The sequence below is a fragment of the Balaenoptera borealis genome (assembly GCF_965194805.1).
Source record: "Balaenoptera borealis genome assembly, chromosome: 3".
Classification (NCBI taxonomy): domain Eukaryota; kingdom Metazoa; phylum Chordata; class Mammalia; order Artiodactyla; family Balaenopteridae; genus Balaenoptera; species Balaenoptera borealis.
Window position 1 is genome coordinate 15451704 of NC_138866.1, and position 19900 is coordinate 15471603.

The following is a 19900-nucleotide window of genomic DNA, read 5'->3' on the forward strand; positions in this document are numbered from 1 at the left end:
GGGCGGAGGGTCTTTAGAGAGTCATACCATTAGAGAATTCTAAAGAAAACATAAGTACAATGTTAGTAAGAATAATGAAGTGAGGAAATAAGGTTTTTTCCCCAATTATTTAGTGGTAAATTCATTCATCACAAGTGGTAGCAAGGCTTATAAGAAAACTAAGAGCCTGCTAATTCTTCCCGTTCGTGCTGAGAAATTTTCCGTCATTTAGGACACAGGCAGTAGAGCAGCTGGAGCTGAGGAGCGTTTTCATTATTTGTGAAATACGCATACATTAGCACGCTTGCTTGATTCACATAATGTGTGACATAATTCGGTAAACATTTTCCCATATTACTAAGGTTCTTTGAAAAACATAGGCTTTGATGGGTTCCATTGGCTCTACTATCAATGCTGTAATCACATGTTGTTGGAGTCTTATGCAGTTTTTACTTTTGTGATAGTGTAACATCACGATGAAAATCTTTGTTCATGAATGGTGATCGTCATCTCTGGCTGTTTCCTTGGAAAGATCCCCCAGGGCTTGCTGTGTCAAAGGGCCTGGACCTTTTAAAGGCTTGCCAAATTGCTCTCCAGAAAGACTCTCTTGAGTACTATGTACTATTCAGACACAAAAAAATGTGCTCATTATTTAGAATGTGTTAGAGAGATCTTAGGAATAATAGTCTTTTCCTGAAAGGCAGTGATATTACTCCGTATCAGAGGTCCCTTTGATCTGAAAATATCAAAGCTTTTTTTTAAAAAAATAAGGTTTTCTTGTGCTCAGATATACAGAAAGATCTACAAGTGTATGGCAAAAGGGAGAACATTCAGGCTCTTCTCGAAACCAGGAGCCATGCCAGAAGACTAGACTGTTGTCTTTGTTGAGGCCATTGTGCACCCTGTTCCCTTTCTCAGTAACTAATTCTGATGTGAGAAAGTCCCACCTGCCTCAGTTGTTGACTCTGCTGGTGGGTCTCCAGCAACTAGTTTTTCTAAGCTAGAGGAATGATACTCCTGTGTGCAGATTCTTTCCCACAAACCATCACCTGTGGAAGGGCAGAAAATGATTGAGTTCTCACCAACAGCTATGGAATGCAATTAGATTTCATCTTTGAGGCATTTTTTTTTTTTTGTCTTGGCCGCACTGCTTGGCATGTGGGATCTTATCTCCCTGATCAGGGATGGAACCCATGCCCCCTGCAGTGGAAGTGCAGAGTCTTAACTGCTGGACTGCCAGGGAATTCTCCATTTGAGGCATTTTTGGATTAAGTCACTTGGCTCTACCCATATCCTAGAGAGCCCCTCATCAAGTCCCAGACGATAGTCAGTAACTGTGTTCCTTGCCTGGTGGCCTCAGTTAAGAACTGTACTTGCCAAGGGACCAAGGCAGCTATTTCTACTTGACTAGCACTTGGGTTGGATGTTTAGCCCATGGCTTTGGGAATAGCTGTCACTGCGGCTAACACTTACTGGGTACTTACTAGGTGCCGGGAACTGTGTTCCACATACATTATCTCACTTAGTTTCACATTAACCGCATGAGGTAGGTACTCTTATTTGCCTTATTTTACTAATGAGAAGACTGAGACCCAGGGATGTCAAGTAGCTTGTTCAATATCTCAAGGTCGGTAAGCCATGGAGCCTAGCTTTATTCACCAGCACCAGCTCCATAAGGCACGAGGCCCAGTGCAAAATGAAAATTCAGTCTTTTGCTAAAAAAAAAGATTAAGAACGACAAAATGGCCAGGGCAGAGCATTAAACCAAGCATGGGGCCCTTCTAAGTGTGGGGCTCTGTGTGACGGCACAGGCCACACGCCCATAAATGCACAGACAGTAGGCTTTGAGAACATGTACTCTAAACCAAATACCAGAGCTGAATAGCACATGGTTTGCCCAAGATTTGACTTTTTGGCATGTAAACAGCAAATGGAAGAGTTTCATGTGCACTACTCAGGCCTAAGCCCTCTTTAAACACCAGCTTTCTCTTTGGAAAGGGCTTGGGCTCTTTTCTAGCCAGGGGTGACCAGAGCTAAGCGCTGCTTTGGTCCTTCTCGTTCACAACAGAATGTTCTCTCTGGGCTGGTCATCTCCTGCCAAAAGTCACCAGAAGCCAGTTGGTGGAGGAGCTCCTGGGACTTCTTCTGCTTTATGAAATCCAATTCTAACGTCCTGGGCTAGTTCTGCCCGACCAGCTGCCTCTCACTTCCCAGCTTTTGCTGCCCTAGGGATACCCACACCCCAAATCCAGCTGTGGGCCCACTCAAGCCATTGAGTCAGCCCAGCCTGGGGCACAGGCATTTTGTCCTTTGTCCTGGTGCTATAGGAGAACAGTGGAGTTTCCAGAGGGAAAATAGGAACCAACCCTGTTTTCTCCTGGGGCTTAGTTTTCCTGGAGACACATGGCTTAGAAACGACTCCTTCCCACAGAAAACCTGGGGCAAGATGATAATTGTGGATCCTTACTGAGGGCTTATTCTTTGCATCATGCTTCACATGTATTTAATCTCCACAGGTTACTCATGCTTCATATGTAACTCTTTAAGCTATAAGGTAGTTGCTATTAATAGCCCCATCATTCAGTTGCGGAAAGCGAGGCAGAAAGGTAAATTGCCCAGGATCTGAGAGTTAGTAAGTGGAAGAATCAGAACAGGAATCCCTGCAGTCTCGAGTTCTAGAGCCACTGTTATACCTTACTTGAAAGTTCTATCAAGCCTTCTGGAAGGAGGGGCAGGGAAGTCTAGCAGGCCCAGTACAAATAGAGGCAAAAATCCAGGAATGTGGCCCTCTTGTTGCCTCCTGTTTAGAGCAAAGCTCTAAAATGTAACTTCTGGAATTTTCTCAGAGTAACAGGGTTAGGGTCAAACTGGAGAACCGTCTTTCCATATAGTTCATCAGAGGCAGGGGACACAGATACACACACACACACACACAAAATACAGCATTACTCAAGAACAGCAATTACTTTATGTCCGATGTGAAGTGATGGCCTGAAATATATTTAAAGACTGATTTTGTTACCAAGTCCAAGCTCGCTCTGCTTGCTGCACGACAGGCCAATAAATCAGAGAAGAGGTGCTGAGGCAACGAATAACGACTTTGACTTTAGAAGATGACAGACTAGTGTCTCCAATAAACCATCTTATCGGGGGGTTTGGATGCCAGTTTCTTTTATAGAACAGAGAGGGGGAGGAGATGAGGAAGTAAAGTAAAAAGGCTATAAGACTTGCAAATGTCCCGCCTCAGGGAGGGGATGTGTTAATTTCTCCTTTCTTGCAGCCATCCACAGGTGGACAGGGTCTGGATGTTTCCCTGAACAAAGGCACTTGGGTTTAACATTCAGGCAGAGGGGCAGGGTTCCCTGAGGCAGGCCATTGTGTACAGACACTATCCTTTTAATGAACAAAAGCAACAGGAAGCAAAGGTTAAAGTAAAAGAAACAGATCCAACATGTAGTCAGATTTGGCTCTTCCCTGTTACAATTTGAGTATTACTTCACTAGTGCCCAAGAACTTTGCTCTAATTTTATTTTAGTGTCTAGTCTGCGAAACACTGAACAAGTAAGGAGCTGATTGTAATACTACTACTAACACTTTGCATTGGTGTAGCACTCTACAGTTCACTGATTTTCCCCACATTGTCCTTGAACCCCTCTAATACTAGGATTGGAGAGGTGAAGCGAGCCTAAGGCCAACCAGGTAGAAGGAGGTGGTATCGGATTCGAGCCTCATCTTCCCACTTTCTCTCATGCTCCTTAGGTGACACTGGAATGTCCCCTGAGCACAATCCTTACCCAAGTGGTGGGGCAGATCCTCTCTAAAAGCTGGAGAAAGGGGTGCAGCCCCTGTTAGGGCTAATAAGAGGCCTATAAGCAGGTTCAAAGCCTCAGTTTGTCTGCCTGTGTCTGCAATGTGCTTCTTTCTGAAATATTCAGACTAAAAGAAAACCTATATTTCTTGACAGTAATCAGGCAATTATGAGACAATCAAACAAAAATCATAAATGTTTCCACAAATTACCAGAATATTTCCAAGAGTCACCAAAACTCTGCATAAAGTGGAGCTGTATAGGCACATTTATTCCTTTTTTAATAAGGCTATCTTAATGTAAATTGGATTATTCTAGAGGGAAATGCTTACAAAATGATTTTGTCCAAGTTCCTGAAAACACCTGAAAAAAGTTCTGAGAGCTTTTTTTTTTTTTTTTTTTGCACAATTAAATCAAAATCATGGTGAATAAAAGAAATGCAAGATTAGGAAGGCTTGCCTGAACAGTCATTTAAGAAATAGAAGCTATAATTTAGATGATTTGTGATAAGAGGTTTGAATGATTGTGACTGGAAAATTGAAAGGGAAAATAACCAGGTGACTCATCACCCAAAGGCAGATAGTGACAGTGAGTTCTCCAGGCCCATAGGAGGATGAATGATGGACCAACCATCAACATTATCTTTACTCTGTTGCATCCCCCAAATGCCAGTAAGCCATGAGCCCAATAACTCACTTCTTGCATGTCTTTAGAAATAGGCTCCACATGAGTTGCCCTATATGGGAGAATAGTTAGGTGACTATCTAGACACTAGTTAGCATAATATTGCAAGATTCATTGGCATGAAAGTGAGTAACAAGTAATTTAGAGTCTCATCTCTGTATAATTTGTGCTAATGCTATGCCTTTTTCTTCCAGCACCACTTTCTTCAGTCCCGTCATACAGAGTAAGCCGAATACTCACTAGACATGAGTTACTTATGTAATTGCAGAACTCTTGAGAATGCAGGTGTTGGTGTTTTCAAAGCACTATTTGATATAACATATGAATAGACCTGGCTATAAAAGGATTCTTTTGTATTTAAACATCCATTCCACCAACAAACATTTATTTAGCACCTGATAATCCTTGGTGCAAGAAGTGGGTGGGATATCATCTCACACCGGTCAGGATGGCCATCATCAAAAAATCTACAAACAATAAATGCTGGAGAGGGTGTGGAGAAAAGGGAACCCTCTTGCACTGCGGGTGGGAATGTAAATTGATACAGCCACTATGGAGAACAGTATGGAGGTTCCTTAAAAAACTAAAAATGGAACTACCATACGACCCAGCAATCGCACTACTGGGCATATACCCTGAGAAAACCATAATTCAAAAAGAGTCATGTACCACAATGTTCATTGCAGCTCTATTTACAATAGCCAGGACGTGGAAGCGACCTAAGTGTCCATAGACAGATGAATGGATAAAGAAGGTGTGGCACATATATACAATGGAATATTACTCAGCCATAAAAAGGAACGAAATTGAGTTATTTGTAGTGAGGTGGGTGGACCTAGAGCCTGTCATACAGAGTGAGGTAATTCAGAAAGAGAAAAACAAATACCGTATGCTAACACATATATATGGAATCTAAAAAAAAAAAAAAAGGTCATGAAGAACCTAGGGGCAAGACGAGAATAAAGATGCAGACCTACTAGAGAATGGACTTGAGGATATGGGGAAGGGGAAGGGTAAGCTGGGACAAAGTGAGAGAGTGGCATGGACATATATACACTACCAAATGTAAAATAGATAGCTAGTGGGAAGCAGCCTCATAGCACAGGGAGATCAGCTTGGTGCTTTGTGACCACCTAGAGGGGTGGGATAGGGAGGGTGGGAGAGAGGGAGACGCAAGAGGGAAGAGATATGGGGATATATGTATATGTATAACTGATTTACTTTGTTATAGAGCAGAAACTAACACACCATTGTAAAGCAATTATACTCCAATAAAGATGTTAAAAAAAAAAAAAAAAAGTCGGTAGGAGGAGAGGCAGGACTCAGATGATACGGAGTTCCCAGGAAAGAGAAAAAGAGATCCGGGCAGAGCTAACCATCACTGTCAGTGTGAGCAAGAGCACGAAGTCTTCCCTCCTCCACTCTTTACCGTTTTCCCAGGGTAGGGCTGTACGATCCATGGGTCCTTTCTGAATTTGTACTAGACCACACATCCTCCTTAATGTGGAGCACCCATCACCCTAAGAAGGCATTTGCTGGAGACAACCACAGCCTGTTAGGAGGAGGGGATGGCCATGGGATGAGGCTGTAAGGGAGAAGCTCTTTTTAAATCTAAAAAAGGCAATGCTGAACCCTTCTCAGGTGTTCAGCGTCCCTAAACCAGACACATCCTAGATGTTTGATGTTTCTGAAATGGGCTGTACCATTTCCCATCAGAAATGCAATTCTGGGTGATCATAGATTTCCTAAAATGTCATCTAATGAAACACAATAAGATCCTGGAAACCTGTATCCTTTTGAAAGTATTTACAGGGAGAGAAGGAAGAGAAGCAATGGAACAATGTTCTGAATTTTATAGGGCCTTGGAAATGAAGTTCTGCTCCTAAAACTCATGAAATGGAGGGGGGGGGGTGGGGAATAGAGAAACCCTTTAAGAAGTCCGGATTCTTTCGTTCAGTGCTGTAATTTCTCTGGCGCCTCACCATTCTCCCTCTCTCTTTTTACTATTTCTCACCAGGGTATGGGAATATTGCTCCAAGCACTGAAGGAGGCAAAATCTTTTGCATTTTATATGCCATCTTTGGAATTCCACTTTTTGGTTTCCTATTGGCTGGAATTGGAGACCAACTTGGAACCATTTTTGGGACGAGCATTGCAAGAGTGGAGAAGGTCTTTCGAGTGAGTACTGCCATCTATTTAAACCCTAACCTCTGTGATCCAGTTGGCTTTAGCCTGACAGGATCCAGAAGGAATTACCAGGGTGTTATTGTATCATTATCACTTTTAAGGGAATAGTTCAATGTTATGGTCGTATTTTTAATTTTGGCCCATGGTAGTCACAGGTACTGTGCCTAAACTCTTGTCTCTTGTCGGTCTTCCTGGAATCACAACACAAGAGGGTTAAGTATAGATTTGCCAACACAGATTTTCTGAAGAGGTGAGGCATACGCAATTTCTTATGAAAGGTGGAAGATGGGTTCCTTAGTGTGTTGGCAATAAAGTAGAGAATTATAAATCCATCCATTTTGTTTTTAGAGCTCCTTCACTTTATTTCCAAGCACAGCATCTTCAGGCTGATTCTGGCTTCTAAGACCTCTTCCAGAAGCCTGCATTTTCTAGACATTGCTTTGTGCTATGTATCTGTCTCCTCATGGTCCCCCCCCCCCCCACTGCTGAGTGCTCCATCAGCAGTAGCACACTAACATACTAATTCATACTAAGGTGTTGATGATTGCTATTGCCTTAATTAGGTTTTTCCTCTTGAGAATACTCACCTTTAAACAAGGGACAAAAATCTCATTGGAATTATTTATTTTCTACAGATGGCATTCCTGGCATCAGTGACAGGCATGTGGAGTAGACGTGATTGGACTGGGGTTTCCAAAGCCCTTTAGCTCACACCTGTTCACATAGTTTAACAGAACACTAGTTTTACTTAGGTGCAAGGTCGTTTCTGCTCTCTTTCTCAGTTTTGACATAATTCTCAAGTCTTTCAAACCTTCTTCAGGGAATTATTTCTCATGATGACTTCATATTTAAAAATGATAATTTGAGATCTTTTTCAGAATCTGGCAATGATGGGCAAAGATAGATCAGTGGTAAGTTCTAAGGCTGCGCTTGTTTTCCCCTCTGAGACAAGAAATCATGACATAAACTTCTCTTTAGAAGAATGCAAGGTAGCTCTCCCCTCGAGAGCTACCAGTTTCAGAAATTCTGGTAGAGTTGAGTGGAGGAATAAGGCACTAGAGCTGGCTTAGAGCCACCTTCTATAAGCTCAGTGATCTTGGGTGAGCTGCCTCAGTTTACTCATCGCCAAAATGGGATGGAATTTGAATTTAAGGTCTGGGTGATGATTAAATGAAATAACGTATGGAAAAGAGCTTGGTACAGGGCCAGACACAGAGTTCAGTGCTGCTGTGTGTCTCCTGAAAGAAGCACTTGTTGGCAGGCTAGCCACCCATTCAAATTTCATGAGTAGCTCGGTGACATGGGGGTTTTCCTGGAATGTTCCACAGTCTTTGCCCCGAAATGCTGGCTGGCCTCATTAGAACATGCACCTGGGCCCCGTGATCACCATGGAAACCATCAGTGCTCAGCTTCTGTGCTTCTCAGATGCTTGTCTCCCTAAACCAGATGTGGCAACCTTGTCTCCAAGAGCAGTTTTGAACTTCTCAGAGGTACCCTTTTAGCTGTGTCCTCTTGGCTTCTGATTTAGAGAAAAATGAATCTGGCGGATTAAACACTCAGAAGAACAGGAGTCAAATGGAGAAATGACTGATCTGGCATTTCTATTTTTATATAGCTTCTCTAGATCTGAGTTTATTTGTAGAAAGAAAGGATCAGACTACAGGCGTTTGAAATCCCCCTTTAGCAAAAATAAAATTTGGTTACTGTATTCTAAATGAGGGAAGAAGTTGCAACCATTTTGATGACATCTGCTACCGAAACTGGGGACTTAGTTCCCATAACGAATTTCGGACTGCAAGTACAGAGGACTGTTCTTCCCCTTAAAGATGTCTCTCAAATGGATCATTCACAGGACTCTGGGACAGAGCCTTCAAAATCTCGTTTCATTTTTTTTTTTAAGGTTTATTATTTATTTTATTTATTTTTGGCTGCGTCAGGTCTTAGTTGAGGCACGTGGGATCTTCATTGAGGCAAGCGGGATCTTTCATTGCGGTGTGCGGGCTCTTCCTTGTGGCGCGTGGGCTTCTCTCTACTTGTGCCGTGGGTTCCAAGAGCACGTGGGCTCTGTAGTTTGCGGCACGAGGGCTCTCTAGTTGTGGCGCATGGGCTTAGTTGCCCCGTGGCATGTGGGATCTTAGTTCCCCGACCAGGTATCGAACGGGTGTTCCCTGCATTGCAAGGCGGATTCTTTACCACTGGACCACCAGGGAAGCCCCTCACGTTTCATTTTTATGCTGATGGCCCACTCAGGTCCTTGCAGTGCTATCAAAGACTGGGAGTCTTTTAGGAAGGAGCAGCAGTATATTACCGAATTGGAAGCACACTATGTATGCGTTTGCAGAACATTTGGAGGGGGCTGTGGAACGGGTGTCTGAGTTCCAGGAGGAACATGGGTACACTTCCTGAAACTACAAACAACTGATTCTGCAGCAGTTTGCTTGCTGCATGCAGTTTTGGTGGAAAATCTCAAAGCTTTTTTCTTTTCATTTAAACTACATCTAAGAGGCCCGTTACCCTTAGGTGATTATTTGAGAACTGAAAATTGTACAAACCAACAAAGCTTGGGGTTGTGAAGTTTTAGTTCCCATGAGGAAGGTTTATTTATTTATTTATCTTTTCACCTGCTCACTGATTAAGGCTTTCCATTCATCTGGTGTGTTTTCTCTCAGCTCTAGGAAGGAGAGGATTTTTAGTGGAGTAAAGATAAAATATAAAATCTAGGTGCCTATATTCTGAGGTGATATGATTTGGTTTCTTCTATCCCATTCCACGTCTGAGCCTCATTTTAAAGAATTGTGGAGACTTATTGTATTATATAGAAATGCCACAAGCATTCCTGAATGCCCGACTGTTGGGGTTTTTATGGGGTGAATAAATGAAAACTTTTTTTTCCCCTCTGGAGTTCAGAACTAATTGAGAAATAGACACAGGAGTCAGATGGAGATTAAAAGGTCAGCTTTATTGCTGATAAGCTCATCAGAGAATGTAGCTTTAGCTTTGATGCCAAAAGGACTTACTAACCATTTTCACCCTGAATTCGAAGAATTTCCCTGCTGTATTAGTTTTCTATTGCTGTGTAACAAATTAGTACAAATGTAGATGCTTAAAGCAACACTCATTTATTATGTCATAGTTGTGTAGGTGAAACGTCTGGGCAGGCTTGGCAAGGATTCTATGATTAGGATATCAAAGGCTAAAATCAAGGTGCTGGCCGGGCTGGGCTCTGGATCCGGGGAAGAATCTGCTTCCACACTCATTCAGGTCTTGGCAAAGAATAGTTCCCTGTGGTTGTAGGACTGAGAGTCCTGTTTCCTTGCTGGTTGTCAGGTGGGGGCCATTCTTACCTTTGAGGTTGCCTGCATTCCTTGGCCTCCATCTTCAAAACCAGCATGGAACCCTTCTTCTATCTCTATGACTTCCCCTCTGCGCTCTCCCATCAGCTGGAGAAAGCACTATGCTTTTAAGGGCTCATGTGATTAGATCAGACCCACGTGGACAATCTCCCCATCTTAACGTGAACTGTGCCCTATAACATGACAGAGTCATGGGAGTAATCGCTCATCATATCACAGGTTCTGGGGATTAGGGAGGGGCATCTTCCATGGTCATTTTAGAAAATCTGCCTCCCGCTCCATCTCGGTCATTGGTAGCACAGGCCTCCTCAGTGAGGGCAGGGTCTGCTCCACTGACCTTGCTACATCATAGAGAGCAAAACAGTGCAGCTCTCTGTAGCAGATGGTTTCAAACAAGAGATGAAAGAGGCTGAGCTGAGGGAGCTCAGTCCCTTCTGCTGAGTCCACTGGGTAAGCCACTGCCTGGCTGAGCAGTGGGGGTAGAGATACGGAGTGTTACTCTAGCTGGAGTTCTTCTACGTGCAACATGAAAATGGACATTGCCCCCAACGTCGATTTACAGTGGATTAAGAATTTGACACTTACTTATCTCGCATAGCAAGAAGGCTAGAGGAAGATTGTTTCAGGTTTGGTGCATCCATTTCCCAGTGACAAGTTAAGGATTCTGGTGCCAATTCCAACGTGTGGATTTTTCTGCACACCACCAAGTAATTCTCTGGCACCAGCTGGGTGTCCTACAGTTCAACTCAATTCTGTCACTATCTGTCTGGAATTAGCATCAGATCCCACAGGTTAAGGGCTCAGTCCTACAAGCCTGCCCTCCACTTTAGATGCCAACTGCAAGTCCAGCTTGTTACCCGTGCTTCTGATGAATGACTAAAAATCAGAGGTTCCCACAGCATCTTCCTTCCTTGGGTTCAGTTAATTTGTTAGAGTGGCTTACAGAACTCAGGAAACCAGTTTACTCACTAGATTACTGGTTTATCACAAAGGATATTTAAAGATATGAATCAAAAGTGAGATGAAGAGATACACAGGGCGAGGTCCAAAAACAATGGAGCTTCCGTCCCCAGGGAATTTGGGGCCTGGCATGGTGGCATGTGGAGTGTTATGGTTCACCAACCTGGAAGCTCTCTGAATCTCCTCCTTTTTGAGTTTTTATGGAGGTTTCATCACATAGGCATGATTGATTCAATCGTTGGCCATTGGTGATCAAGTCAACTTCCAGCCCCTCTCCTCTCCTGGGAAATGGGGGGTTGGAGGTGGGGTGGGGTGGGAATGAAAGTTCCAGCCCTCTATTCCTGGTTGGTTTCCCTAGTAACCAACCCCCATCTTTAGGGGATTCCAAAGCTACCTCATTAACATAACAAAAGAACCTTTATGGCTCTCATCATAGGAAATTCCAAGGGTTTTAGGAGCCCTGTGCCAGGAAAGACCAAGACCAAATACATATTTCTTGTTCTCAATCACAATATCACATGCATATACCCAGGTTTGTTCTCTTTCTGCTCTGCTGTCTTTGGCACCTTAGCTTTGCATCTTCAGGCTTGTGACCACCTTGTTTGCAAGATGGCTGCCTCAGGACCCAATAGCATGTTTTCACTCAACCACATTTTAAAAATTTATTTATATTGAGGTATAGTTGATATACAATACTGTAGGTTACAATATAGTGTACAATACAGTGATTCACAATTTTTAAAGGTTATGCTCCATTTACAGTTATAATAAAATATTGGCTATATTCCCTGTATTGTACAATATATCCTTGTAGCTTATTTATTTTATACATGATAGTTTGTACCTCTTAATCCCCTACCCCTCCCCCCTCCCTCTTCCCACTGGTAACCACTAATTTGTTCTCTATATCTGTGAGTCAGCTTCTTTTTTGTTATATTCACTAGTTTGTTGTAGTTTTTAGATTCCACATATAAGTGACATCATATAGTACTTGACTTTCTCTGATTACTCAACCACATTTAAAGTAAGACAAAAAGGGCTCCTTTTATGGGAGAAAAATCTTGCCCCAAACTTTCCCTGCAGACTTCCTCTTCTGTCTCATTGACCAGAACTGGGTCGCATGACCATTCCTACCCGCCAGGGAGCTTAGGAAAGTGAGTAATTGACGAAGGAGAATGGGGTGGATTGATTTAGACCATTGGTTCTCAACGTGTGGTCCCTGGACCAGCAGTAGCAATAGCGTCCTCTGGGAACTTGTTAGACGTGGAAATTCTTAGAGAAGTTGGGGCCCAGCAATCTGTGTCTGCCAAGCTTTCCAGGTGATTCTGATGCCTGCTAAAGTTTCAGAACCCCAAGGTACAGAGGAATCATGTTTCATCTCTGGCTGTGATGAACAAAGTTAGAATGCTGAGAGCAAAGGAGAAGTTGGGGTAAGCAAATGACAGCATCTGCCACAGGTGTCAGCCAACTGCTGGCCACACGGACCACTCACTGTGATGCCGCCCTCTCTCCCCCTTACGTATCAATAAATTTGGTGGCCTTTGGGATCCTTGACTGAGGAGAGGCTAACTTATACGATACCTAACAAACACCACCAGCTTACTCACCCCCCTCCCCCCGGTCTGCTGCTGCCTGGGCAATTCTCCAGACTTCAGGGTTTTTCAGGGGAATAGAGCCAGGCATGGCATGGCTCTTCAAAGCTTTGGCCTCCAGTCACAGCCCACTGGCCTGAACAAGTCACACTGCTCCATCCAACCGCAAAGAGGGCCTGGAATGCATTGTTTGATCTCCAGGAAGGGGAGGGGATGGGAAAATAGGTGAGTACTAGTAATGTCACGTGCAGATTCCCTGGGACTACCTGTTGGCTCCGCTCTAGGGTGACAAGCATCCCTGGAATTTAGATACAGGTGGCCCATGGATCACTCTTTGGGGAACACATCTCCAGTGAAACTCATACCGCATCCAACAAAAATGGAGCCCCTGATTTGTTAAGTGACTTGCCTAAAACCACACAGTGAGTTGAGTGAGTGAGCCTGGACTTGGGATAATTTATAAGTATTTATATAACATAAAGTAAAAATAATTCTTCCTAGGTTTCCAGAAGGAAATCTGGGCAGTTAGCAAGGAAGGGTAATTACTTGGGATTGAGCAGGGATTACTTGGGTTCCACAGCAGATTTTTTAAAAAAATTTATTTAATTAATTTATTTTTGGCTCTGTTGGGTCTTCGTTGCTATGTATGGGCTTTCTCTAGCTGCGACGAGCGGGGGCTACTCTTCGTTGTGGCGCACAGGCTTCTCATTGCAGTGGCTTCTCTTGCTGCGGAGCACGGGCTCTAGGCACACGGGCTTCAGTAGCTGTGGCTTGCGGACTCCAGAACGCAGGCTCAGTAGTTGTGGTGCACGGGCTTAGTTGCTCCGCGGCATGTGGGATCTTCCCGGACCAGGGCTTGAACCCGTATCCCTGCATTGGCAGGCGGATTCTTAACCACTGTGCCACCAGGGAAGCCCCCAAAGCAGATTTTGGAAGTGGGCAGCCTCTTCTTCCCCTTCTGTGGGCTGGCTCTTTTGCTGGGCTGGGCCGACTGTCACTTGATAGGATACTGCAGGAAACCTGGTCAGATTTTGGACTGGATCCCATTTTCTTGCTCTGAGCTGGACTTTGGCCTCTGGTAGGAAGCAGCTGCCTTTTTTTATCTGGCTGATCAGCAGGCTTTCTGATATTATCTCTAAAACCAAGGGACACTTTTTTTCTTCTTTGGCCTCCCTCCCAAGGATACAGCAGAAATGTGTATTTGCCTTTGGAACGAAAGGAGCCTGGGTGTAGCTGACAAATAGTAAAATGTTACCCTAGGCTTATGGGTGCTGTGATAACCTGGGGACTTTAGAACCCACCAAATGCTTACAACAGGGTGATGACAATCTCAGTCTGGTAATGATGTTCAATTAGTAGGCTAATCGATCACTTTGGATTGCAGGAAGGGGCTGGTGGAGAAAGCCTAGGACTCCTGGAGTCCTCTGCCATGTGCCTGGCCTGAGTCAAAGAAAGATTTTGAAGAACACCCTTGGCAGGAGACTTGCTTCTCACAGCGTGTCTTTGAACTAGTCCCTAGCAGCAATGGGGATAACAAAATTATTAGTATGTCAAGAAGGTAAAAGCCCTTGTTTAGGAAACTGGGTATTATTCTCGGCTCTGTGGGTTCAACTACAATTTCCAATTCCTAGTATTAGTGGAAAAGTTCATTGGGGTACTAGTTATGTACACCAGCATCTTGCCTAAATAGCGGGGGGCCGGGGAGGGCCAGATGGTGGGCTGAGAGCGCCTGAGGGTCTGTGTGTGTTTATGTGTGTGTACATGTGTCTTTCTGCCTCTATGACATGCCCCCACTAGTGCGTACCATATTAAACATGCCTGAGAAATAACCCAGTAGGACTAATGTTACATGAATATTGTGAGTTTATTTTGATCAGAGAGAAGACCCTGGTTTTTAATGTGAACAACTGCTTTCTTACTTCCCCTCAGGGGCTAGAAGGGGGTGCGAGGTAGTAGTTTTTAAATGCACAGAAGGCAAATATTTTTAAAGCTTTCTCAACCAGGTTCAGAACAGCTGAATTAATTTAAGAATATTGTCCCAGATGTGCACTTGGGACAAACTGTATAAGTGACATCCACAAAACAGACTACACAACATCTCTTAATCACAGCCGTGACACAGTTTGTCCATGATGGTCCTTCGTTTCTTCCTTCCTCTGATGCAGGCTTGCTCAGCCTCAGCTCTGTGGACATTTTGGGCTGGATAATTGTCATGGAACCTGTCCTGTGCATTGTAGGAAGCTTAGCAGCTTCCCTGGCCTCTATTCACTAGATGCCAGTGTCATCAGTGCTTTGGTATGACAGCCAAAAATATCTCCAGACATTACTAAATATCCCCTTGAGGGCAAAATCATCCAGGTAAGAACCATGACTCTGCTGGGATTTAAGGGATCAATTGCCCCACAGGTCCCAAGGGGCGGGCCCTGGTCCCCTGGCTGAATCTTCCACACAAGCTCTGGTGTCTCCATCCACGGTCCTGTCCAGTTCTTCAATGCCAGTGCCGTTCCCACTCGGAATTCTCTTCTCTCAGATGGGTCCTTGGAGAGGGCTTTAGAAATTTTATACTCTGGGAATACGATCATTTCTCACCAATAAGGGAGCATGCCTGGGGACTTGATTCTGATGATATACACAAAGATAGTTGGTTCTGCTACTCTTCAGCAGGCATACCATCTCAGCACTCTCTCTAGCTGGCCCACTGGGGACTAATCTAATATATGATTCTTCCTCTTTCTTGTCTATCTTTGATAATTGGCCAGTGTCCCTTTGGTGTTTCCTGTTGCCATCTGGGATCACCATGGGAGGTTTCTGTTTGTTTGTTTTTTTATAAATTTATTTTATTTATTTATTTTTGGCTGCCTTGGGTCTTCGTTGCTGCTCGTGGGCTTTCTCTAGTTGCAGCGAGCGGGGGCTACTATTCGTTGCAGTGTGTGGGCTTCTCACTGCGGTGGCTTCTCTTGTTGCGGACCACGGGCTGTAGGCGTGCAGGCTCCAGTAGTTGTGGTGCGCGGGTTTCAGTAGTTGTGGCTCGCGGGCTCTGGAGCACAGGCTCAGTAGTTGTGGCACACGGGCTTAGTTGCTCCGCGGCATGTGGGATCTTCCTGGACCAGGGCTTGAACCCGTGTCCCCTGCATTGGCAGGCAGATTCTTAACCACTGCGCCACCAGGAAAGCCCACCATGGGAGGTTTTAATGGCCTTTAAAATGCATCTTCACTGTTTCCTATAAACAGCAAGGCTATCAAATCTGCCTAAAATATAACTACTTAAAATACTGCCTGGATAGCATTTACCATTTAAATAGTTTTAAGGTAGCTTGAACAGAGACTCTTTTTTTTTCTTTCTGGCCAACTTTGATCACAGGTAACTTCTGGGAATCTGACTGTTACTTTAGGATGGGCATTTGCTTACAAACTTCTGTATATAGGGATCTTTGTAGGGAGACTTGGATTTGTCATTTGTCTAGTGGGATTTGGTTGAGGCAGACTGAGTATTCTGGGACTCAGTATGGAATTCTGGAGATAAGTTGCTCATCTGTTTCAGGATTTACTATATGCCAGACGATGGGTTGTGGGCTTTCCCTAGAGTAAGCTGTACAACAACCCTCTCAAAGGACCATTCTTGCCTTCTTAGTTTTATGAGATTGGAAAGCTTGGACTGGTTCTGTGAACTATCCAAGGTCACCCAGCCCATAAGTGACAGCAGAGATTCCAAGCCAGATTGCCCCATCCCAATGTGCATGCACAAACTTAGTTTTTCCACTATCCTTCCTCCCTTCTTTCTCTTGTAAGGTAGGGATAGCATCTGATGGTTCAGCAGAGTCTTTCATGAAAGGTTTAGTAAGACCTGAGGACAGACAAAGATGGCCAGTTGAGAAAAAAGCTAATATTGGCCCTGTCTTTATCTGCTCTCAAAGGGTTTTAGTTTTCCAGCTTTATCTCATCTATGGATACTTTGAATTGGACCATTGCCTCGGATTTTTCTCTCTGCACCTGCTCTAGCTCCTTAATCTGGTTCCTCGTTGGCAAACATCTCTTTCTTGGTGTTCTCTTCTCCTGGAGATTAACCTAGGACTTAAATAAATACCCCCTTGCTCGTGTCTGCTGTGTGATTAATGTGAAGGTGGGCTTATAATGTGAAAGTGGGCTTGTACTGTCTCGGTGGCTGACTGGTTTGGGCCCACCTCTGTGAGGCAGGTTGCCAGGCAGACTCTGTTCTCCACTCTTCTGTTCATTTCTCCACTGTGTACAGCCCACTCGGTGTTGACAATAAGAGGGACATACAGCGCTAAGCCAAGCTTCTTGGTGAGCCGAGGCGGCTGGTCTTGTCTTCCAAAAGCATTCTTCTTTTTCTGGATTCATCAGATTGCCTCAACAGTTTTGAGAACCTGGAGTTTGAGGGCATCAACATCAAGATCTTAATTCCCACTGGAGATTTCACTCAGTCCCAGCCTCAGGGAAAGTGGTGGAAGAAGCTCTTCCTAAACCACCATCCAAACGAGGAAGGTCTCTGGAATGTTTATATGGGTATTCCTAACCTGCCAGGTCTTGCCCGTGGAAGAGATGGTCACTTCCTAGAATCCCAGGGGATTTATTGATGAAAACATTTTATACCTTTGCATTTTGGAACTACTGAAAGTCCAGTGATGCCTTAGTATGTATGGTAAGCTGTTTTTAAAACTTCCAGGTACTTCTGAGTTATGAATTTAATCCAAGAATTTTATTAGTACTCACATTTTTATTAGTATCATAAAACCAGCCTAATAGGTGGATGATTTCCCATGTTCACCTTTCATCACCAATTTTCACAGGATAGTTTGGGTCCTTTGGAGGACACTCATACAATAGAATAATAATCCTTTACCCTTTTATAGAACTCTCTACCTTTTTCATATTACATTTATCAATATTAAAAGAACTTTTTTTCTTTTACACTTAGCCTCATGCTACTTCTGTGAGCCAAGTGAGTAAAAAACACTCTAGTGTATCTTCCGACAAATTAGGTTCCTAAAAATTGAGAGATGCCATTGTTGAGCCGTTGAGTCTGCCCATCCTGGAGCAGGGTATGTGGTCCATGACTGGTGTGTCAGTGGTCATTGATAAATTCCAAGTTGCTTTAGAACTTTTTGTTTTAGGAAAGGGAAAGTGTTTAGAATACATCATTACTGAGAGGTGTGCTGGTGTTCTGAACTTTTACCCCAAAGAGGCCGCTCCCTTGGGGGTGACAGCATGGTAGGCATGGTGTGGTCACACTGCAGAGCAGACTGATGGCTTTGAGTAAGGAAGGGCTGCCCAAACTGATCGCGCCTAGGAAACGTGCGTTCCTGTTAGAGGGATTACACTTTGTATTTTGGGGGAGAAAATGCTCTGTTTTTTTATTTTCTGAGGAGACCTGCATTCGTGCCTCATAGCATTTTTGACTTAATGGTTTTGCACTATATCTTGGACGTTTACTGCTGAGTTTTAGTCTCCTGTTAGGATAGAGCTGTGGTTCTCACCCTGTGGGGGGTGGGTCCCCAGGGGCCTGAGCTGCGATTTTAAAGGATCAGAGCATCATTTTGTGCATCAAGCATTACTGGTAGATAGAATAAATAACGTCTCCTTTATATACTTACTACCCTTTCCCAAATGTACATAGAGGGGTAGTCATCCATAAGTCACTTAAGTTCATTTAATAATATGATTCCTGGATCAATAGTAGCTTTTTTTTTCTTTATGGGTTTGCACAATCAATGGGTACCAAGCGTCCTATTATTGTGTGGGGATTGAGGATTTTTTTTTAATGTTCAAAAGGGATTCCCATACTCAGAAAAGTTGGGTACGAAAGTACAGAGCAACCCTGACTTTTCAAATCGCCCTGTTTCCAGGGAATTAACATTTTGGTCCTGGCCATAGTCACTGTTTCAGTGAGCGTCTCTTCATTTAAGGTGTCCCCAGGAATTTGCTGGACACTTTAGAACCTGCTTCAGCTTCTTCTTTATGTCTATTTTGTTCTATTGTGGTAAAATATACATAACATAACATTTACCATTTTAACCATTTTTAAATGTACAGCTCAGTGGCATTAAGCACATTCACACTGTTGTGCAACCATCCCCACCATCCACCTCTACAACTCTTTCACCTTCCCAAACCGAAACTCCTTGCCCATTACACGGGAACTCCTCATTCCCTCCAACCTCCCAGCCCACGGCAACCTCTATCCTACTTTCTGTCTCTATGAATTTGGCTGCTCAAGATGCTCAGGTAAATGGACTCATACAGTACTTCTCCTTTCCTGACTGGTTTCTGTCACTTACCGTAATGGCTTCAAGGATTCATGCGTGTCGTGGCATGTTTCAGCCTTTCCTTCCTTTTTAAGGCTGATGTGTTCCACTGTATATATAGACCACATTTTGTTTATCTATTCGTCTGTCTCTCGATGCACACTTGGGTTGCTTTACCTTTTGGCAATTGTGCATAATGCTGCATGAACACGGATGTACAAGTATCTGTTCAAGTCCCTGTATTAATTCCTTTGGGTATATACCCAGAAATGGGATTGTTGGATCATATGGGAATTCTGTGTTTTATTTTTTGAGAAACTGCACTATTTTTCCTTCCCACCAGCAATGCCCAAGGGTTCCAATTTCTCCACATCCTCACCAGCACTTGTTCTTTTCTCTTTTTTCTTCAACTTTTATAGGCCACAGAGACAACATTTGGTAACTTGCTATCTGACTGTCCTCTGAAATCTGGGCTGCTCCAAGACTGTCATTCTGTTACATGGGGGGCAAAGTGGAGAGGCTGTGCTTTGGGCCCTGCCTCCCTCTTAAACCCTCTCCCCTCCTCCCGCTCTCACCTCCAGCTGTGTCCCTGCGCTTATTCCCACTCTGCTTCCTCGGCTCTGGCCATGCACCAGAGCTGCTAGGAGGGAGGGTGGTTCACCACCAGGCCAACCTGGGCCTCACATGCTGTTGGCGCCTGGTTTCCACCTGGCCTCGCGGCTGCTTTGAAATCCTTTCTTCACCTCATAATGGTTCACTCCCCGGCTCCCCATTCTGGTTGCTCCTTTATACCTCTCCCCAGGTCGACTTCATAAGCAGCTATCAAATAACGCCTTTTGTGTTCTCAACAGGGTGGGGGGCGTGGCCATACACAAAGACAGTCCCTTCTTCCAAGGAGGAAACAGACAGGTATGAAGACCAGTGTCCATAGTGAGACCAGGGCTGGGGCAGGCGGTCTCAGAAGTCACATGGCCTCAGTGCGTAAGCCCTGATCACCAGCCACGTGGCCCCGGGCTGTGCCTCAGTTTCCTTCCTTGAAAAATGGGGATAAAAATAGTAGCTACCTCTCTGGGC

General features: G+C 44.1%; 1 protein-coding gene across 7 annotated transcripts in view; it reads left to right on the forward strand.

Annotated features, from left to right (window-relative positions):
• Positions 1 to 19900, forward strand: part of KCNK10 (potassium two pore domain channel subfamily K member 10) — a 159272-nt gene that overhangs the window by 95117 nt on the left and 44255 nt on the right. For all 7 annotated transcript variants that reach the window (XR_014242230.1, XM_082383719.1, XM_082383720.1 and 4 more), the window contains exon 4: positions 6489 to 6649. Coding sequence is in view for 6 of the 7 variants with exons in the window: in XM_082383719.1 (XP_082239845.1) it covers positions 6489 to 6649 (161 nt within the window). In the remaining variant the exon portion in view is untranslated. The remainder of the gene's footprint in view (positions 1 to 6488; positions 6650 to 19900) is intronic.